We start from the raw sequence: 13,940 nt of genomic DNA, 5'->3' as shown, positions 1-13,940 counted from the left end.
TGTTATCTACAGCTACCTTCACAAAAATTTGTTCTGCTTAAATTTTAATATACAATCTGTAAGTTGTACAGTTAATGTAACATTTGTATTTGTATACCTAAAATGTTTTTATTAAAAAAAAATTCTAATTCATGAATTAGAGGAAATTTTTGTAAACCAACATCCTGGCAAGCAAATCCGTATGCGAAAGCTAGTTTACGAATAAAAATTTTCTATTTGTTATTTTCACCAATTTTGATGATCGGGGGTACGTTGTATAGTAATTTCACCGTACAATGTTACAAAACAAAAAAACGCGGCAAACTGTCGAGAAATTAATTGTAGTATTTAAAAATTGTTAGAAATAGTAAGAATCGTACACGCGTGCATAAAGTACAATATAATACATGGCGCATATATAAATATTTATTAGGCGAATATCACCCTGTTAATAAATTCCTATCGTGGTCACGTGATTCTGTTTACTCGACTCTATCTTTAAGTTGAACGGACAATAGATAGGTAGGTAGAATGCATTTGTTGGTAGAAATAATGGCTGACTAGTTCTGTTATCACACATAGAGGGAAACGATCGTATGGATTTCATTCACGATTCGAAGCAAACAAAGTTACGCTTTTGCATTGTATTAAAGACATCGATGAAAAGATCTATGATTTTGATCGAAGCGAAATAGTTAGTAAGGAAGTTAACTAGTTAGTCGGAATCTAAAAGCTTATAAAGTTTGGAGGAAATTTGAAGTTATGTGTACGAACGGAAAAATGTGGAAAAAAATTTGGTAAAACACGAAGATTTATCGTGCGACTATTTATCAATCGTTCCAATGGAGAAACATTGCTTAAAGGAGGAAAAATACCTTCGGTCGCTATGCGACTTGGACAATGCATTTTGTTTTCCTTTTTCGAATTGATTATACTTGGCCAATTACTTTTTGTGTTTCATTAAATTTTTGTATATTTTACTGAAAAATAATACCCAGCATCATGGTACATATACCAAGTGCGTATACGTACAATTTTTGGGCAAAGTCACCCACAGAAGTTGTTGAATTGACTTGTTTAATGCCAAATGGGGTTGTCATACCATTCGAAACTAATCGTAACATTACTTTGGCCGAAATAAAAGAGGTGAGTTGCATGTAACGATATATGATAATGGTAATGATACGTTTCTTAATCGACACGAAGAAAGATAATTCTGAGTTGCATTAACAGAGCAAACTTATACATAGGATCTGTGGGACGAGGCCAGTAAATATCCCCTGCATGGCACGTTAAAAGATGCTCCGTCCTATGTATTTTCTTGCATCAATTCCAATGCAGAGGCAGAGGAATTACGAGACGAAACCAGACGCTTATGCGACATAAAACCGTTTTGTTCTTTGCTTAAAGTTATAGAGCGAGAGGGTGTTAAAAGTGATAGGAATCTTGATTCTCAAATTGGTCTTCTAATTGGGAAAGGATTGCACGAGTTCGCAGCATTAAAGAATTCAGAAGTGAACGATTTTAGATGGAAAATGCGAGTATTGGGAGACGAGGTTGCAATGCCGAGGCGGAAGAAATCTTGGACAGATATAGTACGTTCTCAATTTCCTACAAGATTAGCACCAACCGCTGCAATACCAAAAAATATCGAATGTCGATTGAAAGACGGAAATATTGTTCTTGTTACAAAATTTGAAAACACGGAGGTAAGATCGTAGGTATATTAATTCATTAATACTTTTATTTTCATATACAAAGTAGTAAAAATATCTGTAAATACTAATAGCTATAACTGTACATATAAAACTTCAAAGATCTAATCATAATCGAGTGTTCAATATCGCGAACGATTGTTGCTAATTATCAAAATCAAGCAATAACAGGATCCAGTCCTTGTTTGTATTCTTTTTAGAACATTTTTTCTTATCACTGTTACCGTCTCTGGCATGTTCAAATCCACGTGATTCCTTTATTGTAGTGATTTTATATTCTTTCATATCAGTGTCATTATTTTTTTATTTGTGCTTTGTTTGATCTGCTTCGTTCTTAAGCAATTTATTCACCGTTTCAGAAGTTAATACTGGTAATTGGTTATAATTTTCGGGTTGTTTCGATTCAGGTTCGTCGGCTCTATCATTGTTCTGCAAATGCATTAAGTCCTCAAATTCTTTCAAGAGAATCTTACATTCTGCATTGTCACTGCTGCCTAATTTTAGTTCGGATTGTAGAAAACACACTCGACCCTAAAAAATGAAACCACTGGTTCGAAGTTACCTTTACAGATGCGAATTTCATAACAAAAGATAATCACCTCTAAAGAGGAGACTTTATATCGCCAGTATTGCAGTTGTTTGGCAATATTCAGTTTTGCTTCTTCTTGTATTAATAATTGCATAGAAAGATCTTCAATCTTTATACGAAGGTCGTTTGACTCCTTTTTTTTAGAATCCAGTAACGATTGCAAGTACCTACAATTTCAAAGAAAACTTGTAAAAGTACCAACGAATGTTGCGATACTTAAAAAATCGACATTAGTCTTACGTAAAAGACGCGTCGTTACAATTCAGGTGTTTTGCATCATCATTTTTCTTGATCTCAAATTTTAACTTGCTCTCAAGGTCTAATACCCTGTTTTTATATTTTTCAATCAACTCGTCTTTCTCAGTCAGGATATGATCTGTATCGGTTTCCCATTTTCTAAATGCTGAAACTTGTTTTGTTCTTAGCACTTTAATTTCTGCTACTTGTGACATACACATACGTTTTATTTGTATATACTTTTCATGTAACGTTTTCATTTTGCTCATTACATTTTGTCGACGATCTTCCACTTCCGCGAAAAGTGAATTGCCTATGAGCAAAAACGTTAAATCTCGAAAAAAATTAACGAATCAAATTATTTGTTTATACTCGCCTTTACATGAATTATGTGTAGGATAAATTTCAGTGGACTCTGCTGCTGCTCGTTTCAGCACAAGTTCTTCACGAGCGTGTTCCAAAGCTTTGCTTTTTTCCGTTAATTGTTCTTTAACATCCTGTTCGTACAATACATTTCATATTTTTATCCATTGTGCTGTTAAAAATACTAATATTTTTTAAAATTAAAATGTCACTGACTGGTTCCTTACTTGAAAGATACGCTGTAATTCATCGTATTGTGCTTTCAAATCATTAATCATTTCTTCCAAATGTTTGGATTTTTTTTCCTCTTCGTGCAACAGCACTGTAAGTTTCTCAACATGATTCTTAAGAGAGGCATTCTCCGTTTCAAGAGAAATATTCTTCAGATCGTCTACAATCGTTTCGCATTCAATTTCTTTGAATCTGTTAATGTTCTGGTGCAGTTTCTCAATTTCTGTCGTCTGATTCGTTAAATTTGATTCAAGACTCGAAATAATATTTTCGTATTCTTTAATGGCATCACGGTGTCTGGAAAGGAAAACAAAGAAGAAAGTTGTTAAAGAAGGCTAACAGGTGTTTCTCAGAAAGCAATTTACTTTTCTTCCACTTCAAAGATAAACTTTTCTTTTTCCGAGATTTGTCGGTCAAGAGAACTTTCGAGCGTTTCGTTTATTTCTTGAACGTCGCGTAGCATTGTTTCGTTTAATTCCAGTTTCCGTTTCAAGTCGTGTATTTCTTGACGACATTCTTCGTATTCAACTTTTAATAGACGATAACGCTCACTGATTCCTTCGGTATCTTCGGTGTATTCTTCGTTAATTTCCTGTTTGACAAACTGTGGCGTCGACATTTTCAAAGGTTATGTTTCACTTTAGAATCTTAAGATTTCACTTGAAATCCTAAAGTACGACTTCATTCATATATATTCTCAGACGATAACTTTTCTTCCGTTACCAGTTTTCCCTCTCTTGTTAAAAGGACAAAAAATCGGCGGGAAAAAAAACAAATATTTGGCAAACATAACGTTCGACAGTGATGGGGAATTTCTTTTCCGCCTAGAGTCACATAAGTTCTATACTAACCCGCTGATTCCCCCACTAACACGCTACGGCTAAACGCCGAGCTAATTTTCTTTCACTTTCCCTTTAGACGACGTATCAATACATTTTTATTTAAAACATTTCAATAAAATCCATTAAAAGAATGTAAAGATATGTTTTAGTATTATTCTTTAAATTTAATACTGTTGGTTCCTAGGGATCGACGTTACTTAAACAAAATGTAGATCGATGCCTAGGGACCGACGAGGTGTTTAACACTACAGCAATGCACTGTTAACTTTTCGAAAATTTGGGACCCAATACACATTTTGCCCTGCACGCATAATTATAATAATTATATAATTAATTATACTATATTGTTACAATAATTATTAGGGGGAGGAGAAAAGGATGAATTGTGGGAAATGAACCATACATTACTATATTGTTGAATAAAGAAATGAAAGAAAGAAATAATACAGGGTGTTCGACCACCCCTGGGAAAAATTTTAATGGGGGATTCTAGAAGCCAAAATAAGACGAAAATCAAGAATATCAATTTGTTAATGGAGGCTTCCTTGAAAAGTTATTAACATTTAAAGTTCCGCCTGAACTGAATTTTTTTCTCGAAAATGCGCAAGATTTTGGGGGTATGTTTATTCACCAAAAATGATTGTAATTGACCCCCGCAACCGAAAATAATTTTTCCAAAACGATTTGAAATTTTTTTTTTCCCGTCGAAAAATTTCACACCTTCTCGAATTTTTTTCTAGAAAGTGGATAGGATTTCGGGGGTATGTCTGTTGACCAAAAATACTTGCAATTGACTCCTGCAACTAAAAATAATTTTTTTAGAATGATTTGAAAAATTTTTTTTTCGTCGAAAAATTCCCCCACCTTCTCGAATTTTTTTCTAAAAAGTGGGTAGGATTTCATGGGTATGTCTGTTCACCAAAAATGATTGTAATTGACTCCCACAACTGAAAATAATTTTTCCAGAACGATTTGAAATTTTTGAATTTAATTGTTAATAACTTTTTAACGATGCCTCCATCAACAAATTGGTATTCTTGATTTTCGTCTTATTTTGGCCTCTAGAACCCCCCATTAAAATTTTTCCCAGGGATGGCCGAACACCCTGTATAATTTCTGAACGAAAATCAAATTTAATTTTCATTATTTCAGACGGCCTTCACTTTTCAAATATCGCATACCGCAACGCCATATGAGTTATTAGGAAATATTTTAACTAAACGAGCAAACACTTTAATGTCCGAGGGAAACTTGGAAGATTTTACTTTGAAGGTTTGCGGACAGGAAGAATATTTAATAGGAGATTATCCTTTAATACAGTTTAGTTACATTCAGGATTGTTTAGCTAAAGATGTTACTCCTACGTTGGTCACGTTAAGCAGAAGTAGCGTCTGTATTGATCAGGAAAATACTGTAGAGAATGCGGAGGCAGACGCTTTGCAACGTACGAGGCCTTCATTCTCTACGCTGACTCTGCGTAAAAAGGGTAAACATATATCCGCTTGGAAAATAGAGGAACCATTTGTTTTTATAGTTAATGGGATATCACGATTGAACTGCGATGCTGCTCATCGTACTGTCGAGGTATACACGTGCTATACCAAATAATTAATTTGTGCATAAGAGCGCAACTTTGTTTCTTATTCTTCAACTTACATTTGTAGCGTATATTTGTTATATTATTCTTTTCCTGTTCTTCAGATTGGGCTTCAAGCTGGTCTTTTCCACGGCGGAAAATCTCTGTGCGAAAGTCAGAAGACCAAAGAAACTGTTGTTAGCTCCGATGGTAGTTGCGAATGGAAAGAAACTTTAAGATTTGACATAAAGGTGCGAGATATACCACGAATGGCTAGGCTGTGCTTTGTTCTATATGAGATTAGTAAGACTGCAAAAGGACTTAAGAGTCGTAGATTGGTTAAAGACACCAAACAAGAATTTTTTATAAATCCATTATGTTGGGCTAATACAACTATATACGACTTTAAGTCTCAATTAAAAACCGGAGCAACGACTCTTTATACGTGGACGTACGCAGAGGATATGCAAAACGACGATCTCTTGCATCCCCTTGGAACAGTAGTGTCAAATCCTCACATAGATAGGGCTGCTGCTTTGATGTTAACGTTTCCAAAGTAAGTTCCGTAAAATGTCCCGTAACTTTTCGCTTCTTCCTTCCGTCTTCGAGTTATATTATTTTTATTGGAACAATTTAGTTACGGAAAGGACAAGTCCGTTCTTTATCCAACTCCGGAGAAAATGGTCGAATATGCGAGAAAGTTGCGCGAATCGTCCGCCGAACGATCGATTCAAGAAGAACCAGATCAAGACACGGACGTTGGTAAGTTTCAACAACTCGAACAACTTCGATTATTAGCGGATAGGGATCCGTTGCACGAGCTTCACGAGCAAGAACGAAAAATAATGTGGACTTTGAGACATCATTGCCTTGTCGAAATTCCCACGCTTTTGGCCAAACTGTTACACTGCGTGGAATGGAACGATCACAGGTGAAGATATAAATAATTCGGTATACCGAAAGGAACAGTTTGAACGAGGAAAAGAAGACTGTTTTAATCCAATTTTCACTTTTCGACATATACAGAGAAGTGGCTGAAGCGACGGCGTTGGTGCAACAGTGGCCTAAACTGCCTGTCGAAAAAGCACTCGAATTGTTGGATTATGCTTACGCCGATCAAAATGTTCGGAGTTTTGCCGTGCGTTGTTTAATGGACGTCAGCGACGAAGATTTAAGTCTATACTTATTGCAATTGGTGCAAGCATTGAAGCACGAAAATTACTTATCTTGTGATCTGACGGAGTTTTTGCTGAGACGGGCCCTTAACAATCGAAGGATCGGCCATTTTCTATTTTGGCATCTTAGGTTCGTGCAACGTACAGTGACTCGCAGTAAAACTTGTACGCGTGATTTTTAATGATCTTTCTTTTTCGTTTTCTAGATCAGAAATGCAAGTAGGCGCCGTATCCGTTCGGTTTGGTTTAATATTAGAAGCTTATTGTAGAGGAAGCCAGCAACACATGCGATCGCTGTTCAAACAAATGGAATGTCTGGGTAAATTGAAATGTGCTTCCGAACTAATAAAACAAAGAAAAGAGCATCGTAAAGCAGCGCTACAAGGTTTCCAAGAGTTCATTCAAGAACCTCACTGCCAAGAAGCACTTTCGAACGTTTTAAACCCCTTAGATCCAAGTTTTCGATGGAAACGTATTAAGTGAGTTCCATCTATATAATCGCAGTTGAGAAGTATTTAATCGTTATTTCCGACCCTGGTTCGTTCGATGAGTTAATTTTCGTAAATATTACGGTTTGCAGAATTGAGAAATGTAGAGTGATGGATAGTAAAATGCGACCGCTTTGGTTGGTTTTCGAAAATGCCGATCCGTTCGGCGACGATATTTATTTGATTCTCAAACACGGGGACGACTTGAGACAAGACATGCTTACGCTTCAAATGCTACGAATTATGGATAAATTGTGGAAGAGAGAGGGACTAGATCTGCGCATGAATCCTTATGGTTGTATATCGACGGAAAATAGAGTCGGAATGATCGAAGTGGTTCTAAACGCGGAAACGATTGCGAACATTCAAAAAGAAAAAGGCACGTTTTCGGCGACGGCCGCATTTAGGTATGATCGTAAACAAATTGCAATTTTTGCACGATAGACGGAGGATTTTTCCCCCTCCCTTTCTGACGTTCGAGAACGTGTTTTCGTTTTGTTAAACTTTTTCTCGGTTATTTTATACAGACGAGGTTCTTTGCTCGCTTGGCTGAAAGATCATAATCATACCGAGGCGGCATTGAACAGAGCCATCGAGGAGTTCACGTTGAGTTGCGCGGGTTATTGCGTAGCTACGTACGTTCTCGGAATTGCGGATAGACATTCGGACAATATTATGGTGAAGAAAACTGGCCAGCTATTTCACGTCGATTTTGGCCATATACTTGGACATTTTAAAGAGAAATTTGGATTCAGGCGTGAACGCGTGCCATTTGTGTTGACTAATGATTTCGTGCATGTAATTAACAAGGGACAAACGAAGAAAGGTCAAGCAGTAGAGTTCCAACGATTCCAAAGTCATTGCGAGCAAGCATTCCTTGTCCTGCGCCAGCACGGAGGTCTAATATTATCTTTATTCGCTATGATGATATCAACGGGATTACCAGAGTTATCGTCGGAAAAAGATCTTAATTATTTGAGGGACACATTGGTACGTCAACCCCTTTTTTCTTGTTTTTTTTTTTATAGTTTACAAATAGTAACTTCCATCTCGGTTGAATGTATACTTTCCAAACACGTATACATGCATTCTTTGGAGCGAAATGGTTAATATACTTATGTAAAATTTCTTGATACGATGAAAAGCTTCATTGTTTGGATCTTTGGCGTTAGGTACTCGAGATGTCCGAAAGCAAGGCGCAACAGCATTTTAGAAGCAAGTTTGACGAAGCTCTCTGTAACTCGTGGAAAACTTCGTTAAACTGGGCGTCCCATAACATGTCGAAAAATAATAAAACGACATGAATGGAGTGGGATCGGATCGAATACAAATGACAACAAGAAAGAAGCCAGAACAAAAAGACGGAAGACGGGCAAAATAAGACGGAAACGAATTTAACCAACACGCTGATCGAATATGCGTCGTTGCATCGTCGTCACGTTTAAACGAATAAAATAAGAATCCGAATAGACAGGGATTTCTATGAGAAGAAAGAAGTAAAGAAAAAGAAAAAGACTGATTCGCGATGGAGATCTGTCGTTATTGGTCGCTAACAGCAGTTGCCTTTTTCGTTGTCGTGTGGTAAAAACACGTGTACGGGCGCGCATACACGCACGATTATTCGTAAACACTCGCTTCACCTGCCCCTACCCTTCTCCTCTCCATTCCTTCGTCATTTTTGGCAGTGACGGAAAACGAAAGCGAAATACGTATACGGTACATATCATTGGTCGACATTGCGGATTCTTGAAAAGAATATACGCGGACGTTTGTTTGCTAGAAATGTTTCGGGGCGTGTTGCCCGCATTAGATGATCGCAGTGTCCTGGCTGTGCCGATATAGCAACTCTCCTAAAACCTTTCGATTGAAATCAGAGATGCTCGAAAGCTGACAAAAGAAAACAAAATGTGAGAGAATCCTAGGAATTTCAAAACCCTGAAATACTACTGTATTGATAACAATAAATGAAGTTATTCTTCATCTACTCTTTTTATTGCGTCACTTCCTTCTCGACGAATTTTAAAAGATTGCACTGAAACAAATTCTAATTTTCATTCATCTTTCGAGAATACGTACAAATTCTTAAAATACAAAGTAATAAACATCGAGGAAAGTGTATTTAGTCTGTCTCAAAAACCAAACTTTTTCGAACATCGTGATACGTGATGATCGATAGTATAACATAAAACCCTTGTATATGAAAACTCCCAATTTTACATTTATAGATCTTTGTGAAAGTTTCAAAAACTTCATACTCTCTTCCTTAAACTACGAACTTATTTTTATAATTGTTTTATCCGGGATAGCGCGAACGCAGTCCCGACTAACAAAAATTCTACGCCCGAGATATCCACATTAGGGATATTCGCAGAGGTCAGCCCAACCGTAGTGCAATGGACGAGCCTCGCCCTGGAGGAACCGCCTTATTGATCACGGTAACCTCTACGCCAGGTAAGTATGCTTTCCTCCACTTCTCGATGAAAGTTATAGTCTATAGCGAGTAATTTTGACTGCGAGAAACTGCTTCATCCGCTACGCGCTCTAGCGTCAGTTTAGTACAATAGTCTAGTACAGTGTAACCATAAATTAGTATTTTTTGGTGTTTCGCGTTTAAGACTTTCGCTGCATTGAATCTTTGAACTTGTGAACAAATTACAGGCTCTAAAAATCATCTATTCTATATCCTATATATATAATAAAATGAACATAAGCAATTTCTACGTTTTGCTGTGTACTTACGTATTCTCAGTTCTCTTATTTGTTATTATTTAAAGTCCAAATCGGTGAACTTCGTCCCATCGAGCATCATCTGTTTACGAAATTCCTTGGCTTCCCTCTTCTCGTGATAAAGCACCGGGTCCTTGTCGAGTCGCGTCAGGTTAGGTAATATAGCTAAAACAATCTGTCTATATGCGCTTTCTTCGTCCGATTCTTTGTCGCCGATAGCAGGATTTTCCAAAATAATCAGAGTCTCCAGCGCTGGCAAGCAATCCAATTTTTCTAGCTCCGAGATTTTCGCGATCTCGTTGTTTCGTAGGTTCAAATAATCAAGCTTGGCACAACGCGAGTCAAATCCGTCCAAATTCGACAGTTTGTTACTCCTCAGATGTAAGATCTTTAAGTTGACCAACATTTCCAGGCCCTCCAATCTCTCGATTTGATTCTCCGCCAGATACAAACGTGTCAATCCAGGGAAAAATATTCCGTTGGTCGTCGCCAGCAGGTTGCCGCGCATTTCGAGAGTTTTTAGGTTATCCAGCTCGTACGGATTCAATGTTACTTCGTCGATATTGTTGTGGTTTAATTCCAGACATTCTAGAAGCCGATGAGAGATGCCCGACGAGCTTGTTAGTTTATTTTTGTTTAAAGTGAGAACCTAAGACGAAACGAGAGGGAAACTGTTTCAAGCTGCTCGGCCATTACTTAATTTCGTATCAGAATACGGGGTCTGGTTTAGAAACAGTTTCATCCTTTACATTGGTCGCGAATTAAATGTTCTATAGCATTTGACTGTATAGAAATTGTCGAAAAATCGTAACATTGTCGCGACCAGCATAGCCAGAAAAATAAGCCAAATACCATTTTCGAGGGGGGAAAGCAGCATGACGTGAAAATGGCGGGAAAAGCAATGTATGTTATTATTCCGTCTGTTTTTCCCGCCATTCGGGTTCCACATAATGCTTCCCTCCCCACTTCTCAAAAATTTGATCACGGACCTGCAGGTACGGCAACGGTTCCATTTCGGAAGAAGACACCTGATTTCTGTCGGCACGAAGCATCAGAAGGTACGTCATCTTCGAAAGATGGCGAAGATCGTCGGTGGTCAGTCTATTTCCGGAAACGTCCACGTAAAGAACGTACTTGAACATTGGTATGATCCTAATGTCGGTCAGACCCTTGTTGGAGGCGTCCAGACCTAAATAAGCGTAACCCAGGCCGGAATCGCACTTTCCTAACGTGTGAAGACATTCACCAGCCTCCGAAGGAGTCAAGACTCGTGAAGTGTCCTCGAAAACCGACGAGGATTTGTCGCTAGGGTATTTTTCAAACTCACCCTCTGCTTCTTCGTACGCCTCCATTTTCTCTTCTATTGTTCTTCAATCTTTTATTACGGTGATTAGAAACCGCTCTACGAACTTTCAAGGTACGTTTTCATGTGACAATAAACTGCCATGAAAAATTTTATTGTAAAATCCGTATGTATATAAACACGTACAAATGCATTTGTAGAATTTTTAGAAGTTAAAAACTATTAGTGACCTTATGAACAAATTATTTATTAAATTCAGTTAATAACTCAAAATGTGCCATTTCGATCATTAAGAGTTACGTAAGTGCCGTCTGACGGACTAATTTTGAATTTTAATTCCCAACATTTTTACGACGAGTAGAGATTTACATATGTGCTTACAGTTTTTCTTTTTGCATCACTTTTGTAGTCTATGTGTAATATTGTTTTCTCTTTCGTCTGTCTGGTTTCTTTTCCTATTGCTAGCAAATAAACGAATAAATAATTGTGAGTCCTAATAGCATCAAAAGTATTAAAATGATTTCACAGATGGCACTGTCCGTATCAACGAGTTCTGATGCATCGAGACTCGTCCCATTTCAGTCTGTGGCTCTCCTCGATGGGTCGTTTTCGGTGCATGATACGGCGTAGCTTCTGCAAAAGAATGAAATTCTCGCTGACGATGCGATCCTGTTTCTCTCGTTCCAGTTGCAACCCTTTCGCATTGAAGACAACGTGAGGCCTACCTTCCGGTGGATTCACGTCTATCGCGCACGTAGCTTTCATCACCTAAATAATAAATAATATTTAACTTATATACTAACATGTTAACTATTATGGTGGGCACTGGTGACCTTCAAACTTAAAGTGTCGTGACTCTTAAACTATTAGGTTTGGGATATATGTAGCTTAATACTTTTTTGCAAAGATTACAAAATTCCATCGATCCATGCGACCAGAATTATCTTATCCAGATGAAAAGATCAAAATGAATGAAATTATATGTATAGATTTACCAAACGTTTCCTTTCTTATCGATATCGATACCTCTGTGGCTCACAAATAGAGGGTGCTCGATTATCCGTTACACAAGTTAAGGAGCAAGAGGGAGAAAGGGAGAGAAATCTAATGGTTTGTGATATTCCGATCTAAAAGGCCAATTTTTAAGCCTTATTCACCACTCTCGTTGTGCACTATTCTTTCTTACAATATATGTACCTTGGATAATAAATATTCTTTCGCACTTACTTTCAAACGATGTCGTTCATAAGCCTTGTGCTTCCAAGTGGACAAAACGGAAGGATTCTTCTTTTCGCAGGACATGTTGTTCGTTCAATCGACGAAGCTCGTTTCGGATGTTTACACGATATAGTGGGCACAATCACATAGTTTCTTTAGCAACGGTTCCGCGACGGAACTCTATTGATCTGGTCTTTGTTTGGCGTGTCCCGCTCTGAATAGGGTTCTGATCAGGCTTGGACATATTTTATTTGAAATTAAGTAACAAATAACAATTGGAAATAATTGCTCCTTATTTTTCTTTTACGCATAACATAAAAGTGACTTTATTTGAAAGAAACGATTATTCGAAACAATCATTTCAATCTTTCATTTTGAATAACAGAAATAATTTCGTTATATGAAATAATGGTTATTTTAAATTATCTAATTAGTTTTAATAATCTATATATATATTATTTCGAATAACGTTATTTTAAATGTGCCTAGGTCAGGTTACGATCAATCTTTTCCGCGATAAAAAAGTTCATTACACGTTTTGGAAGTCGTTTAGGGTTTAGAATATTCTGTCTTGAATAGAGTCGGTGGCCTCCGTTCGATCGTAAGGGAATGTTCCGTCGCCATGAATGCCAAGCACAGCGAAATTAATTTCCCGCGTGCGTTTACTGCACGGAAATGTAAAAAATACGCGTCGACGGAATGACTCCCGCCTCTCGACTGAGATTGGTCCACAAGCCTGGCCAATCCCAGCCTCCAGCGGAGCCCGTGGTGGCGGTGGCTCCACGCGTGCACTCACGCACGTGCGCTTTTACGAATTCGTCCGTGTCGCTTCGATCGCGAGAGATGTATCATAAATATTAGATCGGTGCATATGAAGTATGATAAAAAAAATTGATAACGAGTGGCACCGCCCTTATTTTCGATTGTGTTCTTTGACAAAAATTTCTATGTTTAATTTAAATTTATGGTAAAGTAATCCATTTTATTTAGATATGTTTTTTCAAATCATGTGTTTTCGAATTGCCTTCCTTCAGTTCACGACAATATTACCCGGTGGATTTTAATTATGTTTAAGTCGGAGGGTTAATCCCTAGCGCAAGAAACCAGGTAAAGGAAACTTTATTGCAATAGACATTGCAGTCGCATAAAATGTTTCGTCGTGACTCGTTCTTTGAAAAAGGAGGACTCGGTTTTCAAGTTGGGGAACCGGAAAATTCCCTAATGGAAAGTCGAAGATATTGGTGCAGTAAAATCTCACGGATTGCTGGGTACCATAGTGATTGTATAAATGGGTTATAAAGCTATTTACCTTCGACCGTTTCAGCGAACTTTTACCTGCGACGATTCAGAATCCTCTTTCTACCTTAATTTCACCCACCGTCGTGCTACCTTCACGACTCGCGAAAATATTTTGATTCGTAAGTTGAACATTTCTATCCCTTCCAACTGGGGGATTTCCTTTGGGATCAGTGAAGCGTGAAGGACAACATTTAAACA

At 37.6% G+C, this 13,940-nt stretch overlaps 4 protein-coding genes and 1 non-coding gene across 6 annotated transcripts; 1 reads left to right on the top strand and 4 right to left on the bottom strand.

The window, feature by feature from the left end:
- The first annotated feature begins 484 nt into the window (after positions 1-484).
- Positions 485-9,175, top strand: Pi3k92e (phosphatidylinositol 3-kinase 92E). 2 transcript variants are annotated; one of them, XM_076777053.1, is made up of 11 exons: positions 485-501; positions 562-1,125; positions 1,230-1,688; positions 5,109-5,540; positions 5,658-6,088; positions 6,170-6,463; positions 6,559-6,837; positions 6,914-7,186; positions 7,288-7,602; positions 7,723-8,185; positions 8,368-9,175. In XM_076777053.1, the coding sequence occupies exons 2-11, from the start codon at positions 982-984 to the stop codon at positions 8,497-8,499; spliced, it is 3,222 nt and encodes a 1,073-aa protein (XP_076633168.1). In that variant the 5' UTR covers positions 485-501; positions 562-981; the 3' UTR covers positions 8,500-9,175. The 2 variants fall into 2 exon arrangements, with proteins under 2 accessions (XP_076633168.1, XP_076633166.1); XM_076777051.1 differs by lacking the exon at positions 485-501 and having other exon boundaries at positions 533-1,125.
- Positions 1,703-4,112, bottom strand: Spindly (spindle apparatus coiled-coil protein 1 spindly). Its single transcript, XM_076777054.1, has 6 exons — positions 3,480-4,112; positions 3,111-3,411; positions 2,897-3,017; positions 2,524-2,833; positions 2,294-2,450; positions 1,703-2,225 (listed from the first exon to the last, which is right to left on the bottom strand). The coding sequence occupies exons 1-6, from the start codon at positions 3,731-3,733 to the stop codon at positions 1,998-2,000; spliced, it is 1,371 nt and encodes a 456-aa protein (XP_076633169.1). The 5' UTR covers positions 3,734-4,112; the 3' UTR covers positions 1,703-1,997.
- A 317-nt stretch (positions 9,176-9,492) lies between the features above and the next one.
- On the bottom strand, positions 9,493-9,654 carry LOC143348668 (U1 spliceosomal RNA). Its single transcript, XR_013080812.1, has one exon. It is a non-coding gene; the product is annotated as a U1 spliceosomal RNA (small nuclear RNA).
- A 305-nt stretch (positions 9,655-9,959) lies between these two features.
- On the bottom strand, positions 9,960-11,286 carry LOC143348344 (leucine-rich repeat-containing protein 23; the record flags this gene model as incomplete). Its single annotated transcript, XM_076778433.1, has 2 exons — positions 9,960-10,571; positions 10,912-11,286. Coding segments are annotated over 2 exons (987 nt in total), but the record flags the coding sequence as incomplete, so codon positions are not given.
- A 133-nt stretch (positions 11,287-11,419) lies between these two features.
- On the bottom strand, positions 11,420-12,778 carry LOC143348037 (uncharacterized protein CFAP97D2-like). The gene is made up of 2 exons (XM_076777801.1): positions 12,453-12,778; positions 11,420-11,993 (listed from the first exon to the last, which is right to left on the bottom strand). Exons 1-2 carry the CDS (start codon positions 12,525-12,527, stop codon positions 11,769-11,771), a joined length of 300 nt encoding a protein of 99 aa, XP_076633916.1. The 5' UTR covers positions 12,528-12,778; the 3' UTR covers positions 11,420-11,768.
- Between the last annotated feature and the right edge of the window lie 1,162 nt (positions 12,779-13,940).

This window comes from Colletes latitarsis, chromosome 11, assembly GCF_051014445.1.
Source record: "Colletes latitarsis isolate SP2378_abdomen chromosome 11, iyColLati1, whole genome shotgun sequence".
Classification (NCBI taxonomy): domain Eukaryota; kingdom Metazoa; phylum Arthropoda; class Insecta; order Hymenoptera; family Colletidae; genus Colletes; species Colletes latitarsis.
Note: the sequence above shows the minus strand (reverse complement) of the source record. Positions and strands in the feature narration are given on the sequence as shown.